The 15,160-nt window shown below is 52.1% G+C and overlaps 2 protein-coding genes across 2 annotated transcripts in view; one reads left to right on the top strand and one right to left on the bottom strand.

Moving 5' to 3' along the window:
* The window catches only part of EXT2 (exostosin glycosyltransferase 2), an 81,430-nt gene extending 79,370 nt beyond the window's left edge, over positions 1–2,060 (top strand). Inside the window, exon 14 of the mRNA XM_010580174.1 lies at positions 1,998–2,060. Within this exon, the coding sequence (XP_010578476.1) occupies positions 1,998–2,013 (16 nt within the window). The 3' untranslated portion in view covers positions 2,014–2,060. The remainder of the gene's footprint in view (positions 1–1,997) is intronic.
* Positions 2,061–10,779: 8,719 nt separating this feature from the next.
* ALX4 (ALX homeobox 4) overlaps positions 10,780–15,160 on the bottom strand; it is a 38,334-nt gene continuing 33,953 nt past the window's right edge. Inside the window, exons 3-4 of the mRNA XM_010580171.1 lie at positions 12,935–13,063; positions 10,780–11,110 (exon numbers count right to left, since the gene is read on the bottom strand). Coding sequence (XP_010578473.1) covers positions 10,787–11,110; positions 12,935–13,063 — 453 coding nt within the window. The 3' untranslated portion in view covers positions 10,780–10,786. The remainder of the gene's footprint in view (positions 11,111–12,934; positions 13,064–15,160) is intronic.

Here is a 15,160-nt window from a genome sequence, read left to right as displayed (position 1 = left end):
CCTGCTCAGTGGGTATCACAAGATAGAGAGGAAGGTTTGTCGCTCACTGTTTCGCCTTTGCACCCTCTCAGGTTCATTCACATGAACTTTCTCAGTCTTCCTGTTGATTTATGTCCCGGTGATTGAGCATCAGGAGATACTGGCGTATTTCCCCTGAGAATTTTGCCTTGAAAGAGTAGCTGTGACAGTGCAGTAGTCACTTCAGTTTTGGCTGTTCTTTTGGGGCTGGTCTCAGCTTGGCAGGCCTTAGCAGTTTAACTGAGTTACAACATCTTTCTTATGCAGACTTGTGAAGCTGCTGTGACTTCTCGGTTCTTTCTCAGTAAGCCAGTAAAAAGTGCACATTTGCACAGAGTGTTAAGAGACACGGAGGATTTGAAATAGTTGGTGGAATGGTTTTAGCTGGGGGCTACCTAACCAACCCTCCTAAACTCATCTGTAGTCTCAGGTCAGTAAAAAAGCAACAGGTCTGTGTACCTGCATCCTAAAACATCTGAGTGGATTGCCCTTCCACAGAATGCCCAGTGACCCCTATCAACCATGTTTTGCCCTTTGGTATTTTAGTTGCTTTTATAGGGCCACCTCATTTAGGTGGTGACTTGTCTCTGATTTGTGCCGTGGAGAAAATTGGGCAGTTGACTGTAAAAATATTTGTAAAATGGCCTACTTCCCCTCTACGTTTATAACTGTGATGTTCTTGATGCAAAATCTGTAAGGGTAAGATGTATGTGTACGTCTGATTTGGAATGGGTTTGTTGTCAATCTTTAAGATCATTTTTAACTTTTCATTGTATATATGTTATTAAAAAAAAAATTAATGTTGGTATATTAAAAAGTAAATCCAAGGAGAGTTTGTTGTATTTCACTTCTGGAGCAGCACAAGGAAACATGAATGCATTTAGAAGGGAGGATTGCAGTGACAGGCTGTTTTGCTACATAAATCTGTGTTAAACTTGAATATCCACAGTGTATTTTAGAAAGATCTGTCAATATTTTGTCTTTCCTGTAACTGGAGTTGGATGGTTGTCTTTGAAGTAGAAGTTTTCTCTGCACGAATTCATCCCAGTCACCTTTTTGGGGAGAGTAGTTGTTACTCTAATTTTCCGCCAAGATTTGACAGTAGCATTCATCTTGGAGAAATAGGGAACAGATCCTTTTCTCTTTTTGTGAAGAGAGACAGCAAATGTTAAAGAATTGTGCTTCTGAGAAAAGAGCTTTGGCTGAGTCACTGAGATTGTGGAATCCAGTGCGGTGGCAGCTCTTTTGTTTCCAGAAGCGTTGCAGCACTGTCCCCGCAGAGCATGCGGCAAAAAGGCAGTGTGTGTGCCTGGCGCACCTTGCTACTTGTGCACAGCAAGGAGTGTGATGTGCCGCAGTGTTTGCCCTGCCAGTCATGGTGAGTCTTAAGGATACGTTTTTAGCATCACCAACTCTCCCTACAATGTGTTGACTCTTTCCTTCCTCACGGCTCCACTCTCTCATTACAGGATGTGCCAATTCAAGCCCTAATGTTCTGAATTACTCTCTCTCACCATCTCCAGCTCCTGATTTTGAACCTGCTGCCATCCATGATGCTTCTGCCGGTGCGGTTCAAATATGCTTTACTGCAGCAACTCGTTTATCCCTGTCAATTATCAGTTCAAGGGCCTTTTAAACTCAAGGGCCTTGGAGACACAGATACCAAAATAATTGCAAGCTGGGATTTAAGTGATGCTCAGTACTTCTGACTCATTTTGCTTTTAGGCTGTGTTGGTGAGCGTTGAGCACTCTGGAAAAATGCTACACTGAGACACATGAAAATGGATTTAGGTGGGCAATTTTGATGTTAAAAATACCTTTGAGATTTGGCATGAATGTCCTCCATAATGAATGTCTGGTACCCTGGGTACTTCTCACAAGTAGAGCATCTTTTGATCAGGAAAGATCTCAGAATAGTTAATTGGTGCTGCATAAATCTTCTGTCCAATCCTTTCACATGGAAGCTGCTGTCGTAACAGGGCTACAGCACAATAACGGGAAAGAAAAACTAGAAGTGACGGTGCTGATGAGAAAATGCATTCTAAATGCCCTAGCCAGAGATCAGACGGTGAGTATGAATTTTTTTGATCATTCTTAAAGACTTGCGTTTTAAAATTTTACTAGGACTGCTGCAAAGTATGTTATTTTGTAAACTGAAATGTAAACTACAGGTACTTCTTGCAATCATGGGTAGTCTCCTCCGTGTACTTAAAGCAAGAAAAAAAACATTCTGCAAAGTTGTGTTAGATTAAATATATGCTAGAAAGCGAGCATCCAATTGGTCCAATTGCTAACTTTAGTCTGATCCTGAAGAGCTGGGAAGAGCTGAGCAAATCCTAGGCAAGTGTTCCACCTATATTGTGTTTTCTTTTTAATTTTTAGTCTGGAAAAAAAAATTTCTGTCAAGAACTGCCAGAAAACTCTGAACACAGTATTCTTTGCATCTTTCTGTAGGATCTGAAAGTTATCCCATGAGCAGGTAGTCACTTTAAACCTCTTGCTAACATTGGTATGTAGACAGAGGTGACATTTGCTTAGCAGAAAAATCAGCTAGAACACTTTTGCTTTACTGTTGAGTCGTGGATCCTTCAGCTGTATCTCATGCTGTTGGGAGTGCATGTAGGATGGTGTAAGTTCTTTTTATGATGCCTGCCGCTGCTGTATCTGAGCACGATAAATTGAGCTTGGGTACGATCAGCCTCTTACCTGTAACTGCACATAAGGAAATGAGGAGAAGCTGTCATATACCCAAGGCATTAGGAGTTGGGTGCGTAAAACCAGCATTGAACGCCAGTATCCCAAGGCTGTGTTTTAGCAGAACAGCCGTGCTTTTGTCTGAACTATTGTTTGTTTGGAGCTTTGGGTAGCTCAATACCAATGTAGAGGACCGTTAGCCTTGACTTTCAGTGTCAGCATGATTCAGCCTGCCCTGGCTTGAAGCCATTTAGTGACATTCCTGATGAACTCTGTGTAATTTCAGCCTGATGGAAATGGCTGTAATGCAGTCCCACCTCTACTGATCTTCAGGATTCCCCTGTCTGCAGCTTCTTGTGGTTGCTTTGAAAGGGAGTTATGTTTCCCATTAAAGGATAACAGCGACAATTGAAGCAATTAAGTGGAGTGGCATGGAGCTAGCAGCACGCAGGGAGTTTTCCGACTGAAAACAGTGCAGCTCAAAGGTTCTCCCTGCAAGGTTGCCTGTTTGCTGTCTTCATTTGTCTGGAAAAGGATCCAGTAATTCTCCTTCAACTTTCCTTTACTCACTCTAAATGCCTGTTTACTTGCATAAATAGGAAGTGTTCCTGCTCCAGACAAGCATGACAACCCTGCAGTGACTGTGGACTGAGATCAATGCAACTTGGTCATGATTTTGTTACATCTCTGAACTTGAATCGGTGCTCAGTACCAGACCGTATGCAGGGGGGAAGACAACAGGTAAGGTGGGCAAGGGGAGAACCAGGTGTCTGTAAAGAGAAATAATCCATGTTGTGACTACTTCTACAGAGTCGTAAGAAAAAGAAAATACCAGCTTAATAATTAAGTCACATCTATTGGATTTTTAACCGAAATTTTAGTTGGTGGGGAACTGGAAAAAGGTGAAAGCTGCACCATTTGACCAACAAAGGTGTGAAGAACTTGGAATACACAGACCCGCATGAGGTTTTTCGTGTGTGATTGAGAGGTGTGGTTGCTGTTGCACCCTGTGCTTTTAAGGATGAAGCTTATCTCTTCTGCCTCCCACCCCCATTCTGTGCAGCAATGGGAACCTGTAAAACTAAAACCCAAAGTTTGGGACTGACTGAAAAGTGCCACTTAGGGATATCCACTTGCCCAGCGTGAAAATCTCCTGTTCGTCCAGTAGATAAGCCCATAGTCCCTTGGAAAGATACCTGAGGTTTTCAGGCCAAAGGCTCTGTATTCCCTTCTGCGTGTCCGTATAGCCATACATACACTCATACAAACACTGGACTGGCCGTTTGAAAACTTAGGGGTCCTTCTCTTGTGAAACCTTTCTTTCAAAGGGAGGGCCAGGTCTCGGCTGGGTGCCAGGCACAGTTAGTGCTGGGTGCCTTCAGCTGAGGACTGACAGGAACAATACTGCCTTTGCCACGCTTCATACAAACAGGGAGGGGAAAAGGTCTGAAGCAGAAAGGACCGTAAAATGAGATCCAGGAATTCAGCAAGGCTACAGCAAAAGGAGCAGATTGCTAACTTGGAGCATCTGTCTTTGCCCCATGAGTAAGTTACGAACTGAAAAGCAAGAGAAAGTGGAAGATCCTTTCACAAATAATAAACACTTGTTTGTCTCAGATTAAATGCAACACCTTTACATGTGGGCTCCAGCTGGCCGTAAGTAGATGCACCTTGCATGGCTTTTACCTTCCTTGCCAATGAGAAGGGTTATTGTACATCCATCTGCTTAAAGGTTAATAACTTGCTTTTAAAAAGAGGAAGAAAAAAAGACAAATCTCTTTAGTTTACAGGAAGAAAAAATTGTTTTTCATTAAAACTGCCCGAACTTTGCCCTGCCTCAAAGTCATATTCTCCAGCAGAGAAGGAACGCGTTAACCTAGGTACTGTAGCCACATCTCCCAGAGAGAAATTTTTCAATGTGTTTTAAACTCCTGTAATGCCAGTAGGAAAGTGCAGCTTCAAGAAAAGAATGCACGTTTCTAATCTGGGTCCTGCCACTATCTAGAGTTTATGGAGAGACCTTTTAGCTCTTTGGCAACTTTCAGGCCAGGAGCAATTTCTGATGTAAACCCATGCAACCAGGATGTTGCTGAAACTGGCTTTAGGCTCTCAACAGTCTGAATTCTGCCAACATCTGGAGAGTCTGGCTTTGAGTGCTTGGGGAGGGAAGGAATTTTTCTCCTACAAGTGAGAGGAATGGATAAGCTTGCAACAGCACCTGCATTATCCATTTCTTTGCGAGATGGAAAACAGCCATGCTCCATCTGAACCTAGCTGATGCTCCCAGCCAACTGATGGAAAGGCCAGAAGGGCTCTGTGGGTCTTGGTGGGTTGTTGACAGCTGCTGGGCACCTTCTCAGCTCTCCCTAAACACAAAGGGCACTTTCCAGTTCACCCAGAATCTGGGTGCAGGGCCTTGGGCTCTTACTGGTGCCGGTGCTGGTGGGTCCGTGGAGTCTGAAGGAACTGGGGTCACAGCTGAGTTGATTGACGGTGCGAAAGCAGCAGAAAGGGCCCTCCCAGAACCCAATTTTCCCTATGTTGCGATGGGGCAAGAGATGTGCCCTGGGAACCCGTGGGGTCAAGACAAGCCCCCCCCCCCTTGGTGTGGAGAGAAGTGAAGCCCAGAGGGCTCAGCCCGCCCTGCAGCCCCAGCGAGCAGCGTCTGGCTGCCGGCAGGCACCTCTGGCAGAGCCGCGGCGGAGGAGAGGGTGGCTGACGCTTGGAGACCTCTGCTGAAGCTGAGCTGGGAGGGGAGGGAGCGTGGCTGGACCTGCGGGAATGTGGGAGAAAGGAGTGTTTTCAGGGGGGAAGGTCCCCCCACTGCCAGCTCCGGGTGTCTTCTCTTTGGACTTCGGGAGATCTTGCGCCGCAGTGCCCCGAGCGTAACCGTGCCATGTAAAAGCGGTGATGCCGTAGCCGGGTGGCTGAAGCTCCCCGGCTCCATGGCATCTTGTTGCCAAGTCACTTCTCCTTGTGTCAGCCGTGATGGATTACCTGCTGCCTTGTTACGGACCGCTTGGGAAGGGCTGGGAGACCCACAGGAGCCCTGCAAGGCTTAAGCTCTGCCAGAAGCAGCAGCTCTGGCGTGGTAAGCAAGGGCAACCATCCTCCTCTCTTCCCTGCGGCCACGGTGCCCTCTGCGCTGGTTGGTGATGCCGAGCGATGCCGAACCGCGCTCTCGGAGGCAGAGAGGCCCTCGTTAGCCGGGAGCTGGCTGGCAGGACGTTCCCGCGCCTGGCCGCTGGCTGTTAACCATCTCTTTGTACTGGGAGAGGCAGCGGCCCGTGAGCTGCCACCTGTTGTTAATCTACCCCCGGCTAATCCATTCTGCACTGCGTCAGCAGTTCAAAAGGGCACTGTTAGTATTTTTTGCCAACTTCAATTAACGTGAGATTTTGGAGGCCCCTCTGATCACATTTCATCTGTCATGAGTCAGGAACAAACCAGCCAGATTGCAGTTGAGAGGAGAGAAGAGAAGGAGTTTATTGCAAACCAAAACAACAACAACAGTGTTTGTGCCCCCTCGGCCAGGGCGGCTGGGAAGCAGGGTCCTTCCCAGCGATGCCACTCCTTTCAAAAACTGGAAAAATAAAAATTGGTGCCCAGAAATTGCAGCCCCCCTTAAACTCCCCCTCCCCCCCCAAAAAAAAAGAAAAAAAAAAAAAAAGCTGCAAGTGCAATAACTTACTTCAGAAAAAGTTAAAAGAACCAAGCTGCAAGACTGTTTGTTCTTTTTTAATATTCCACTGTAATGAACTAGTAATACATGGCTGCATAGGCAATAACATTGCATGGCACAAACCTCACATGGCAACATTTTTAATGATTTTTTTTTATTCTTTTTTTTCCTGAACTTTTTAAAAACTTTTTAATTTTTTTTTAATATGTTCTACCCCAGGCTGTTAAGCTAAAGAAAAAAAAAAAGTTTGCGTTTATACAAGGTTACAATATTTTACAACAAAAAAACCCAATAATATTGATTGAGGTTTGTTTTCTTTCTTTCTCCCAGTCTCTCTTTCAAACACTGCACACCTAAACCGATATATTATTATACATTGAAAACTGTCCTTCAAAATCAGTAGTATAAAAGTCCTAGCTCTACCTACCTACCTAGCTATGTGGGGGGAATGGGGAACCATGTTACCAGCAAAGAGTTAAGGGGGTGCAAGGCCGCTCCGTCGCCTCCTCCCAGCTCCCTTTGGGAAGCTGCGAAGGGCTGAATGACTTTCCATCTGATTCCGCCCCTCCTTCCCATTTGGGTTTAATTTCTCCTTGGGTCTGTTTGCTTTTTGCCGTGTCAGTCAGAGCAGCAAAATAAACACGGGGCTCTGCCTCCGCTTGATTATTTTTCAAACCTTTCCCGGGAAACCACCTTTTTGCCTTTGTTTGTTTGGAGAGCGTTTTACAACACGCTGCCCGGTCCGGGTGTACTCCGGGAATCGGGGAAACGCACCTCCACCGCCGGAGAAACCCAGCCCGGCTTGGCACCGCGTCCCCGTGGCAGGTAAAGCGACACGTGCCGCAGCTCTGCGACATCACGGGTGACGCGGCGTCTTCCCCTAACGCCCTGCCCGCGTTCCCGGCTCAGGCCAGGCACGTTGCGGCAGGGATACGCGCTCCGGCCGGGATGCGCGCTGCCGTGGGCTCTAGAGGAGAAGGGAGGCTGGTTCTCCTTCACCTTGCTGTCGGTCCTTTTCCCTGCGGGATCTGCCCAGTTAGGTGCTGGGGCAGCGAGACCTGAACGGAGTAGCGTGTTCAAGAGAAGGCAGTCGGAGCCCCTCTCCGTAAGCTCATTCGGGCACAGCAGCTCTGAAAAGTTAGGACCCAGCAAGCCCCAACCTGGTTCACTACTGGTTTGCAGTTGTTACCAAAGCGCTAACTACAGCTCGTAGGCGAAGAAGTGCCTCCGAGTGGTACCCGACCGCTTTTAAACCGGGGCCGGGAACCCATCCTGCTCTCGCTATTTACATCCTCCTGGTCTCAAAGCTCTGGGATGGGTCTGGGCAACGTAACGCAGCTCCCTTGTAGGGTACCCGCTGCACGGCCAGGACTGCTTGGGAGAAACGTTTTGCTATCTCGGTGAGGCCGGAGAGGGCAGCTGGGTGCTGCACCCACAGAGGATGCCACCAGCGGTATGGCGGGTTTTGGGGTGGCTGGGGCTTGTGAGACATTTTGGTGGTGGCCGGGGATGACGAAGCTTGCAGCTTCGAAGGTAAGTCCGAGCCAGGGAATCGCAACTCAACGTATGGACAGGAGTGAAATACTAAATAAGAAATAAATAGAGAAGAAAGTCATAAATAGAGTTGAAAGGTATTAAAATAATAATAATAATAATAATAATAATTAAAAAAGGCATCATCATGGTAACTCGAGATTGCAGGAACAGCACTGACCCTGTGACCCTTAAGAAATGCAGTAGCCGCAGGTTGGCTAGATTAAGGTACATATATATATATATATAAAAAAAAAGTATATATATATTTATACAGTTTCTTGTTAATTTAACAGCTAGTTTAAAAAAAACTTTTAAATTAATTTAAAAAAATGTGTGTAAATACAGATGCACGTAGCTTCAAAATTGCCCAAACAGCTGCTTTCGGAGGCTTCCGAGGGGAGCACCTTCCAGCGTGACCCACAGGCGTGGGCGCGAGGGGCCGTGCCGGTACGGCGGCAGCACCCGAAGAGGGGAGGCAGAGCCCAGCGAGCGATGGGGGTGCTCCGGGGAACAACATCCCCCCCTGCCTCACCTCGTGATGCTTTCAGGCAAGGCTTAGGGCCAGCGGCGTTTAAAATAGGTTGAGCGAGTCCAACGTGTGCTTTGCACGTGGATTTGAAGGTGAGAGAAAGCGGGGGCTCTCTAAATGCCAAGTCTGAGCCAGGAGACTCTCCTCTCTAACAAGACAAGGGATACGGCACTTAATCCTCTGGGCTGTTAAAACAGCTTGGGTGAAATCCTGGCCCCGTGGAAGTCCGTGAGGAAAAGCTACCCTTTAACTTCAGTAGGGAATGCAGCTAAGCTCTTCGATAGCTACGGCCCTCCCCGTGGCTTCTGGGGCACCCGGCGGGGGTGATGTCCGCCTCCGACTGGTCGGCGTGATCCCGACTGGTTCAGCCATCGGCATCGCTTTTAGCACCTAGGCCATCGTGCCCGATGGCTTGGCTGAATGTTTAGGCTGGGACAGAAGTCCTGGCTGCTTGTGATGGGGGAGGCCCTGGTCGTACGCACGGTGTGGTTAAATGCGTGCTGGTTCCCTGTGAGTACCAAGGAAGGCATCTCTTAGCGTTTCTGAGGAGAGAAAAGACAGTGCTACTGGTCTTTTCGTATTCCAATAAATATATACTACATTTGATCTAGCAATGGTGTATCGTTCAGGTAGCATATGGCAGTCTAGGCACTATAGAAAATACTTGTGTGTCTTGTTAACCTGAAACCTGACATTTGGTTGTAGCTTATTTGGAGCCTTTTCCAAGACCTCTAAATGCTCCTGGACCCTGAACTACAAGATCCCCGAACGCTGAGCATGAGGAGGGAGGGCAGGGTGGCACACTAATTTTTATGGGAGTAAAATCCTGTAGTTCCCTTGCGAATCTTAGAGAATCTGTCCCAGCTCAAGCTCAGCCTGCAATAGCCACGCCGTGTGGGTGATAGCGCCCAGCCGACCTTCAGCTTCTCCTTGGTGATAATTCAGTGGGGTAAAAGGATGTTCAAAAATTATTCCTAGCGCTACGAGACCATTGAAAAGCTTGTAAAAGATTTAGCCTTGCGAAGGAGACCTTACTTAACAGTTAGCGCTCTGCAGGTAAGAGCGCTGGGAGGGAGAAGCGGGGAGGCACGTGGGCTCAGACAAACCAGGCAAATTCTGGTGTCTCTTGCCTCCTCTGCAAGGCGAAGAGGATCCGAGATGGCTGGAGATGGGGCAGCATCGCCTCGTCCAGCCTTGGGTTCCTTCCCAGCCTGCTCCCCGGGCCATCCCCCTGCGCGGAGATGCCCCCAGTGGCTGCGTGGAGCGGGGTCCCGGGGCGGAGGGCTGCAGGGAGAGGCTGTCATTGCACGTTTCTCACCCCGAGACGAGGTGTCTGGGGAATTTGGTGGCCTCACGCAACCGTGGCTGCGTGCTGGCGCTTTGAGCTGTTTCTCAGAGCCGTCTCTCTGAGGGCCTGTGGATTTACACGGCAACTGCGCTCCCCTCCTGTAACTGCTGGCTCTAAATTGTGGATAGTAATTCCCGACCCAGCGAAAGCCAGGTGAAACCTTTTGCTGCCCCACCACGCGCCTGAGCCTCAACGTTGACCACGGCAAAGCGAGCTGTGCTGGGAAGCTATCGTCTGCTGGGGTGTTATCTCCGGCTGGGCGACCGGAGGGCTGGCAAAGACTCCCAACCGTGCTGTGTTGGGAAGAGAGGCATTCCCTTCACGGGCATCTACGGCTCTGGGCTTCATCTCAGACAGCAAGACGGGGAGGAAGGAGGGTAAAAGGAGGTGGGCTAATGTTTGCCTTCTTTCTAGCCTCGGGTATCTTCCCAGCCCTGTTCCCCACTCAGCTGTGGGAAGTCATGGCTCCTGCTAAGAGGACGGGAGCAGCCTGAGAGGTGGCTCTTTGCTGGTGCCAGAGTCCCCATCCAGTCCCCTGCCCAGGGCAGAACAGATCTGAGCAACACTGTCGACAAATTGGGGGGTGGGATGGGAGAAACCACTGAAATGCCAGCGGGCTCTTGCTCTTTGGAAAGGCAGATCTGGTGTCAGAAAAAGGAGCGGGGAGAAAAAAATGCCCAGGTTATTGGGGAGGCGGCAGCGAGAGGGGACGCATCCCATCCCAGATCTCACTGGAAGAGGTGCTGCTCCACAGTCTCCCTCTCCCCACCTGCTCCGACGAAGCCAGAAGCTGCCGCGTTCGCGCTGGAAACACTCCACTTACGTTAACATATGTACTTTATACGCCTAGGGTAGCTAAAAGTGCTGCATTCAGATCCCCGAGGAGGCAACTGCTGTCTGGAGTCCAAGCGGATGGATTTATTCAGCTGTCCCCGTGTGCTCTCTCCGTTTCTCGCGGGCGCTGGGCTGGAAACCCATGTCATGTGGCCCAGGAGATAGCGGCGCTGTGCTCCTTCGCTTTCATCCTCAGGGCAGCGATGCTGGAGGTCTTGCGGTCCGGCTCGCTGTTCAGCTCGTAGCCGTTGAGGCCGGGGCTCATCCCGGCCGTGCCGAAGAGGCCGCCCATGTGAGTCTGTCCCACGTGGCTGCCGGGACCGGAGACGCCGAGAAACTCGGAGACGCCGCCGGCCGCGTGGGGATGAGCATGGGGGGACATGCAGGAGGGCACCGTCTCGCAGGGGACGACGCAGGCGGGCACGGGGGAGGCGGCTCCGTTGTTGCCGATCCAGGAGGGGTTCTGGATCTGGAGGGAGGAGGGGGTGGGAAAAGAAGCGTCAGGGCTGCTCCATGCGGGATGTGGCCGGCGGCTGGCCTGCCCTGCGTGCGAGGGGATGCGATATGCTGGCCCCCGGAGCCAGCAGATCTGCTCCAAAATCTGTGTGCCAGCCTGGAGAGGGGCAGGGAGCGCGGGAGACTAATGCCCAGGGAACAGGACCTCCTCTGCCACAGTGTCTCTCTGTTCATCTGTTCCCCCTCCCAGCCTTTTCTCTTTCATTTTTTTTTTTGCCCCGCGAGCGCTTTGTGGAGCAGGGATGCTCTGGGCACAGAAAACCCGGCGCCGTCCACGGTGTTTCCGTGGGGCTACCCACGACAGAGGGAACAGGCAGAAAGGGATGCCGCGAGAATGCCCATCCACCCTCCTGCCCCAGCTCGGGGCAGCTTTGCCTAAGCGAGAGCTTTTTTGTGCCCGTCGGAGGTGAGCTGCCTTCAGCCCCCAGCACGGGCAGTTTCCCTGCCTCTCACCCTCGAGCGGCCGTCTGGGCTCCTGAAGCATCACTCAAAAAGATATTGCAGAAGAAGAGAGGGGGGCTGAGCATTTGCCAACAGGAGTAGGTGTGCTGCGGCGGAGCGGGGGGACAGGGGCACGCAGGATGAAAGTGAGGAGGAGGAGGCAAGCAGCTGGCCGGAGCGAGAGAGCAAAGGGCCCTTCATCCCACCGCTCACCCTTGGGCCCTCTCTGATCTCTTACCTCTTGCAAATTGCTTTTCATTTTTTTGATCTCTAGGGCTTGGGAGACGAGGGCAGTATGGAGGGAGGGAGCAGTCTAAGTTACAAAGGCAAGAGAAGGGAGTGCTGAAAAGGCTGCTGAGAGTGTCCTCTGCTTGAAAAGCTGCTTTGGCATCTCTCAGCTGTTTCATAAGGACTTCTTGTTCGGTTCGGGGGGGAGATGCCAAGCGGGAGAGAGGCTGGCTGGCTGGCTGGGGAGGGAGGGAAGGACTCCCAACAGATCCGCGAGGACAAGTCGGGTTCAGAGCATCACCCCTGCGGAACTGCGCCCTCGAGAAAATTCTGGGTGGCGGGAAGAGGAGTTGGCAGGACGGAGGGAGTGCTTTGCGGGGCCCTCGAGCCATGGTGACAAGTTTCCCAGGACAAGAACCTAAGGCAGGGAGGCAGCCGTGTCACCTGCCTCCCGGGCCAGGGCAGGAATGGTTTCAACGGGCCCCGGCAGCAGCCCCAGATACCTCAACAAGGCTGCTCCCACCCTTCCTTTGGAGCAGAAACCCACAAGTCCCTTGGGAAGCATCCCCAGACGTCACCGAGTGTGCTGCGGGTACCGCAGCCCATTGCTGGGAGACAGCTGTGGGAATTTGCCAGGGGAAAAAATACTTTTGTCCAACCGCCTAAAAAAAGGGCATGGAAACCTAGGCACGGCAACAAGAAGCCTTCCTGGGAACTGCCGGTTTTTAGGCGTGAAACAGCCTTTTGGAGCTTTTCCAAACCAGTTAGTGAGCAGTAGCACATATGATGGGAGAAGGACAGTGCAATAGGATGGGCTGAGCAGGGCGACTGCACCGTGTCACGCAACGCTGGGCTTGGTGCCCGCTTTCGGGATGGCTGCTCCGGGCCAGGACACGAGGCAGCCAGGCAGGACACCCGGCTAAATAACTCCTGGCCCTTCAGTGCTTGGAAATACAGCCCCAGCGATCTTGCAGCCTTGCAGCTGGATGAACCCGAGAAGCGAAGCGTTGCTTGGGGAGGGGAGTGGGGGGGACTGGGAGCAGAGGTGGTGTGTCCAGTAGGCACTGGGACAGACGGACCAGAGTTGGGGGGGGTGGGATGCGCTCACCTGGGCATAGTTCTCAGCACGGGTGAGCAAGGGCAGCTCGTAGGCGGTGGAGAAGTGAGTCCGGACCTGCTGCATCTGACCGAACCGCTCCCGCTTGCGCCATTTCGCTCGCCGGTTCTGAAACCACACCTGGGGAGAGGGGGACCGGGGAGAGGGGGGGGACACAACTGTGAACAAGGGGAGCTGCTGGCAGTGGCTGGGAGCCTGGCAGCCCCCCAGGGAGCCCACCGGCAAGCGGGGCTTCACCGGGTGGGTGGTTGTGCGTGGGACGGGGACGGGGTGCTGCTCCGCACGCAAGCCCTGCAGGGGAGCAGCGGTCCTGCCCCCCATCCCTGGGGGGATCTGGGACCAGCACCCCAGGCAAAAGGCAATGCCCATCTTTTGGTGTCCTGCCTGTCTGGGGACGGTCGCAGCTCTTGCCTCCCACGGTCTGGTTTGCCCTGGGATAGCCCATCTCCCTCACACCCCCAAATCAGCGTTACCCAGGCGCTGCCCGCGGCTCTTTTGCCGTCAGCCGGTCCCAGGCGAGAAGTGCGAATACGTCCGTGTGTGCTGCTGCCAGGCTGAAACCATCAGCGCTGGGGCTTTCCCCAAGCCTAATTCTGGCTATGACGATGCCATTGGCTAAGAGCTTGCATTTCTCACTGAACTCTCAGTCTTATTTTTCTTAACTGTGACAAAAAGTAAAAAGCTGACACCTCTTCCCTCCTTAACTGCAGGAAAGGACAAGTGCCCTTCGACGGCACTGCGTGTCCTTTGCTTTACACCGAGTTTTCTTTGCAGGGTTTGCAGCTCTCTGCTTCACAGTGCTGCTCAGATCCCTTCGAGGCAGACGAAAGACCAAAACTCTGTTTCTGCTCTTATTTTTACTGGCTTGACATCAGTGTGGATTATTGCACTGTTGTCAGCACCATTGCTCCTGATTTGCATCAGCCTAAGAGAGATCAGAGCCTGGCCCAGTGTCTTCAAAGCCTCTTGAAGCTTGTGAGTCAGGGAAACACATCAATCAAGAGCCGCTTTGAAGGCACTGAGAGATGCAGGCAATCACCAGGGGCTGGGTTGTGCAGGTCACGCCAGTGCATGAAAGGAGCAGTCCTAGAGCCGCTCGGTTCTGCTTCGAGTTTTACACGGTGACTCGTGGAGGGGAGCCGGGGGCGGGGGCAATGGCTAATGAACAACTTGGCCCTGCCTGCACCTGGCCGTGGGGCAGCTCCACTGCTTGGCAGGCAGCTGGGGGAACCAGATGCCGGGTGGGAAGCTCACGTCTTTGGAGGATAGTGGGGCGAGCCCGGCACGGGGTGGGACGGCAGGCTGGTTTTTGGGGGGGACAAGAGAGAGGTGGGCATTTGCAGCCTGCGTCAGCGCAGCTAGAAGCTGCTACAGGGAGAGGCAGGGACGAGGGTCTGTGGTTTCTGCTCTGAGCTGACCTTCTTGCTTGTGCTCGAAAAGTCATTTCAGGCTCTCCTGCTTCAGTTTTCCCCCTCCCCACCGTGTAGGCAGCCTCCCGCTGGTCTCCCGCAACTCCCCACCACGGCCAGCCCTGTGGTACGAGTGGGCAGCTAAGGGTCTGGCCGTGCACCACGGTGCCCGGGCACGTCCTCCCCATATGAGCTGGTGTAGGGTTTAGTGCCCTGCCCCGCAGCCCCGGCAATGCCACCGGCATGGGCCATCTGCAAGCTGGCCAGACTAGCCCTACCCAAAGCAGCAATCGGATTTTAACCCCTCCCCCAGAATCAACAACCCCATGAGGATTTTCAGCGGGTGCAAAAAGCACCAGCAGGAAAGTCCTAACGTTATCCCGGCTGAGCACATGCTCCACATGAAGACCATCCTACTGGAGCAGGTTTGATGCCCCAGGCATCTGTCTGCTTTTCTTCTACCTCTTCTTGGCACAGCCGCTCCAGCCCAGCTGCAGGCCAGTCCCAGGGCTGGCCCAGATTGTGCCGCTTTGATCTGCAGATTCAAAGTTAGCGGTGGTGACCTGGTTCCTCCTCGGGCGGAGGAGGCCCCGCTGTGCACAGAGGGGTGGAAAGCAGGTAGGGAAGCAGAGCGCTGGCTGTGAACGAGGCCAGGGCAAACATATGCCAGGCATATGCGGCCATTCCCCTGCCTGGCGAAGCCACCGGCTGGCCTGCCCGCACACCTGCACTGCTGTGCAGGGGAGCCTGTCCGAGCATCCCACCCGGCTCTGTCTGAGCATCCCACCTGGCTCCATCCGAGCATCCC

The sequence above is a fragment of the Haliaeetus leucocephalus genome, unplaced genomic scaffold (assembly GCF_000737465.1).
Source record: "Haliaeetus leucocephalus isolate CR32 unplaced genomic scaffold, Haliaeetus_leucocephalus-4.0 Scaffold696, whole genome shotgun sequence".
NCBI classification, from domain to species: domain Eukaryota; kingdom Metazoa; phylum Chordata; class Aves; order Accipitriformes; family Accipitridae; genus Haliaeetus; species Haliaeetus leucocephalus.
This window is presented reverse-complemented; position numbering and strand designations above follow the sequence as displayed.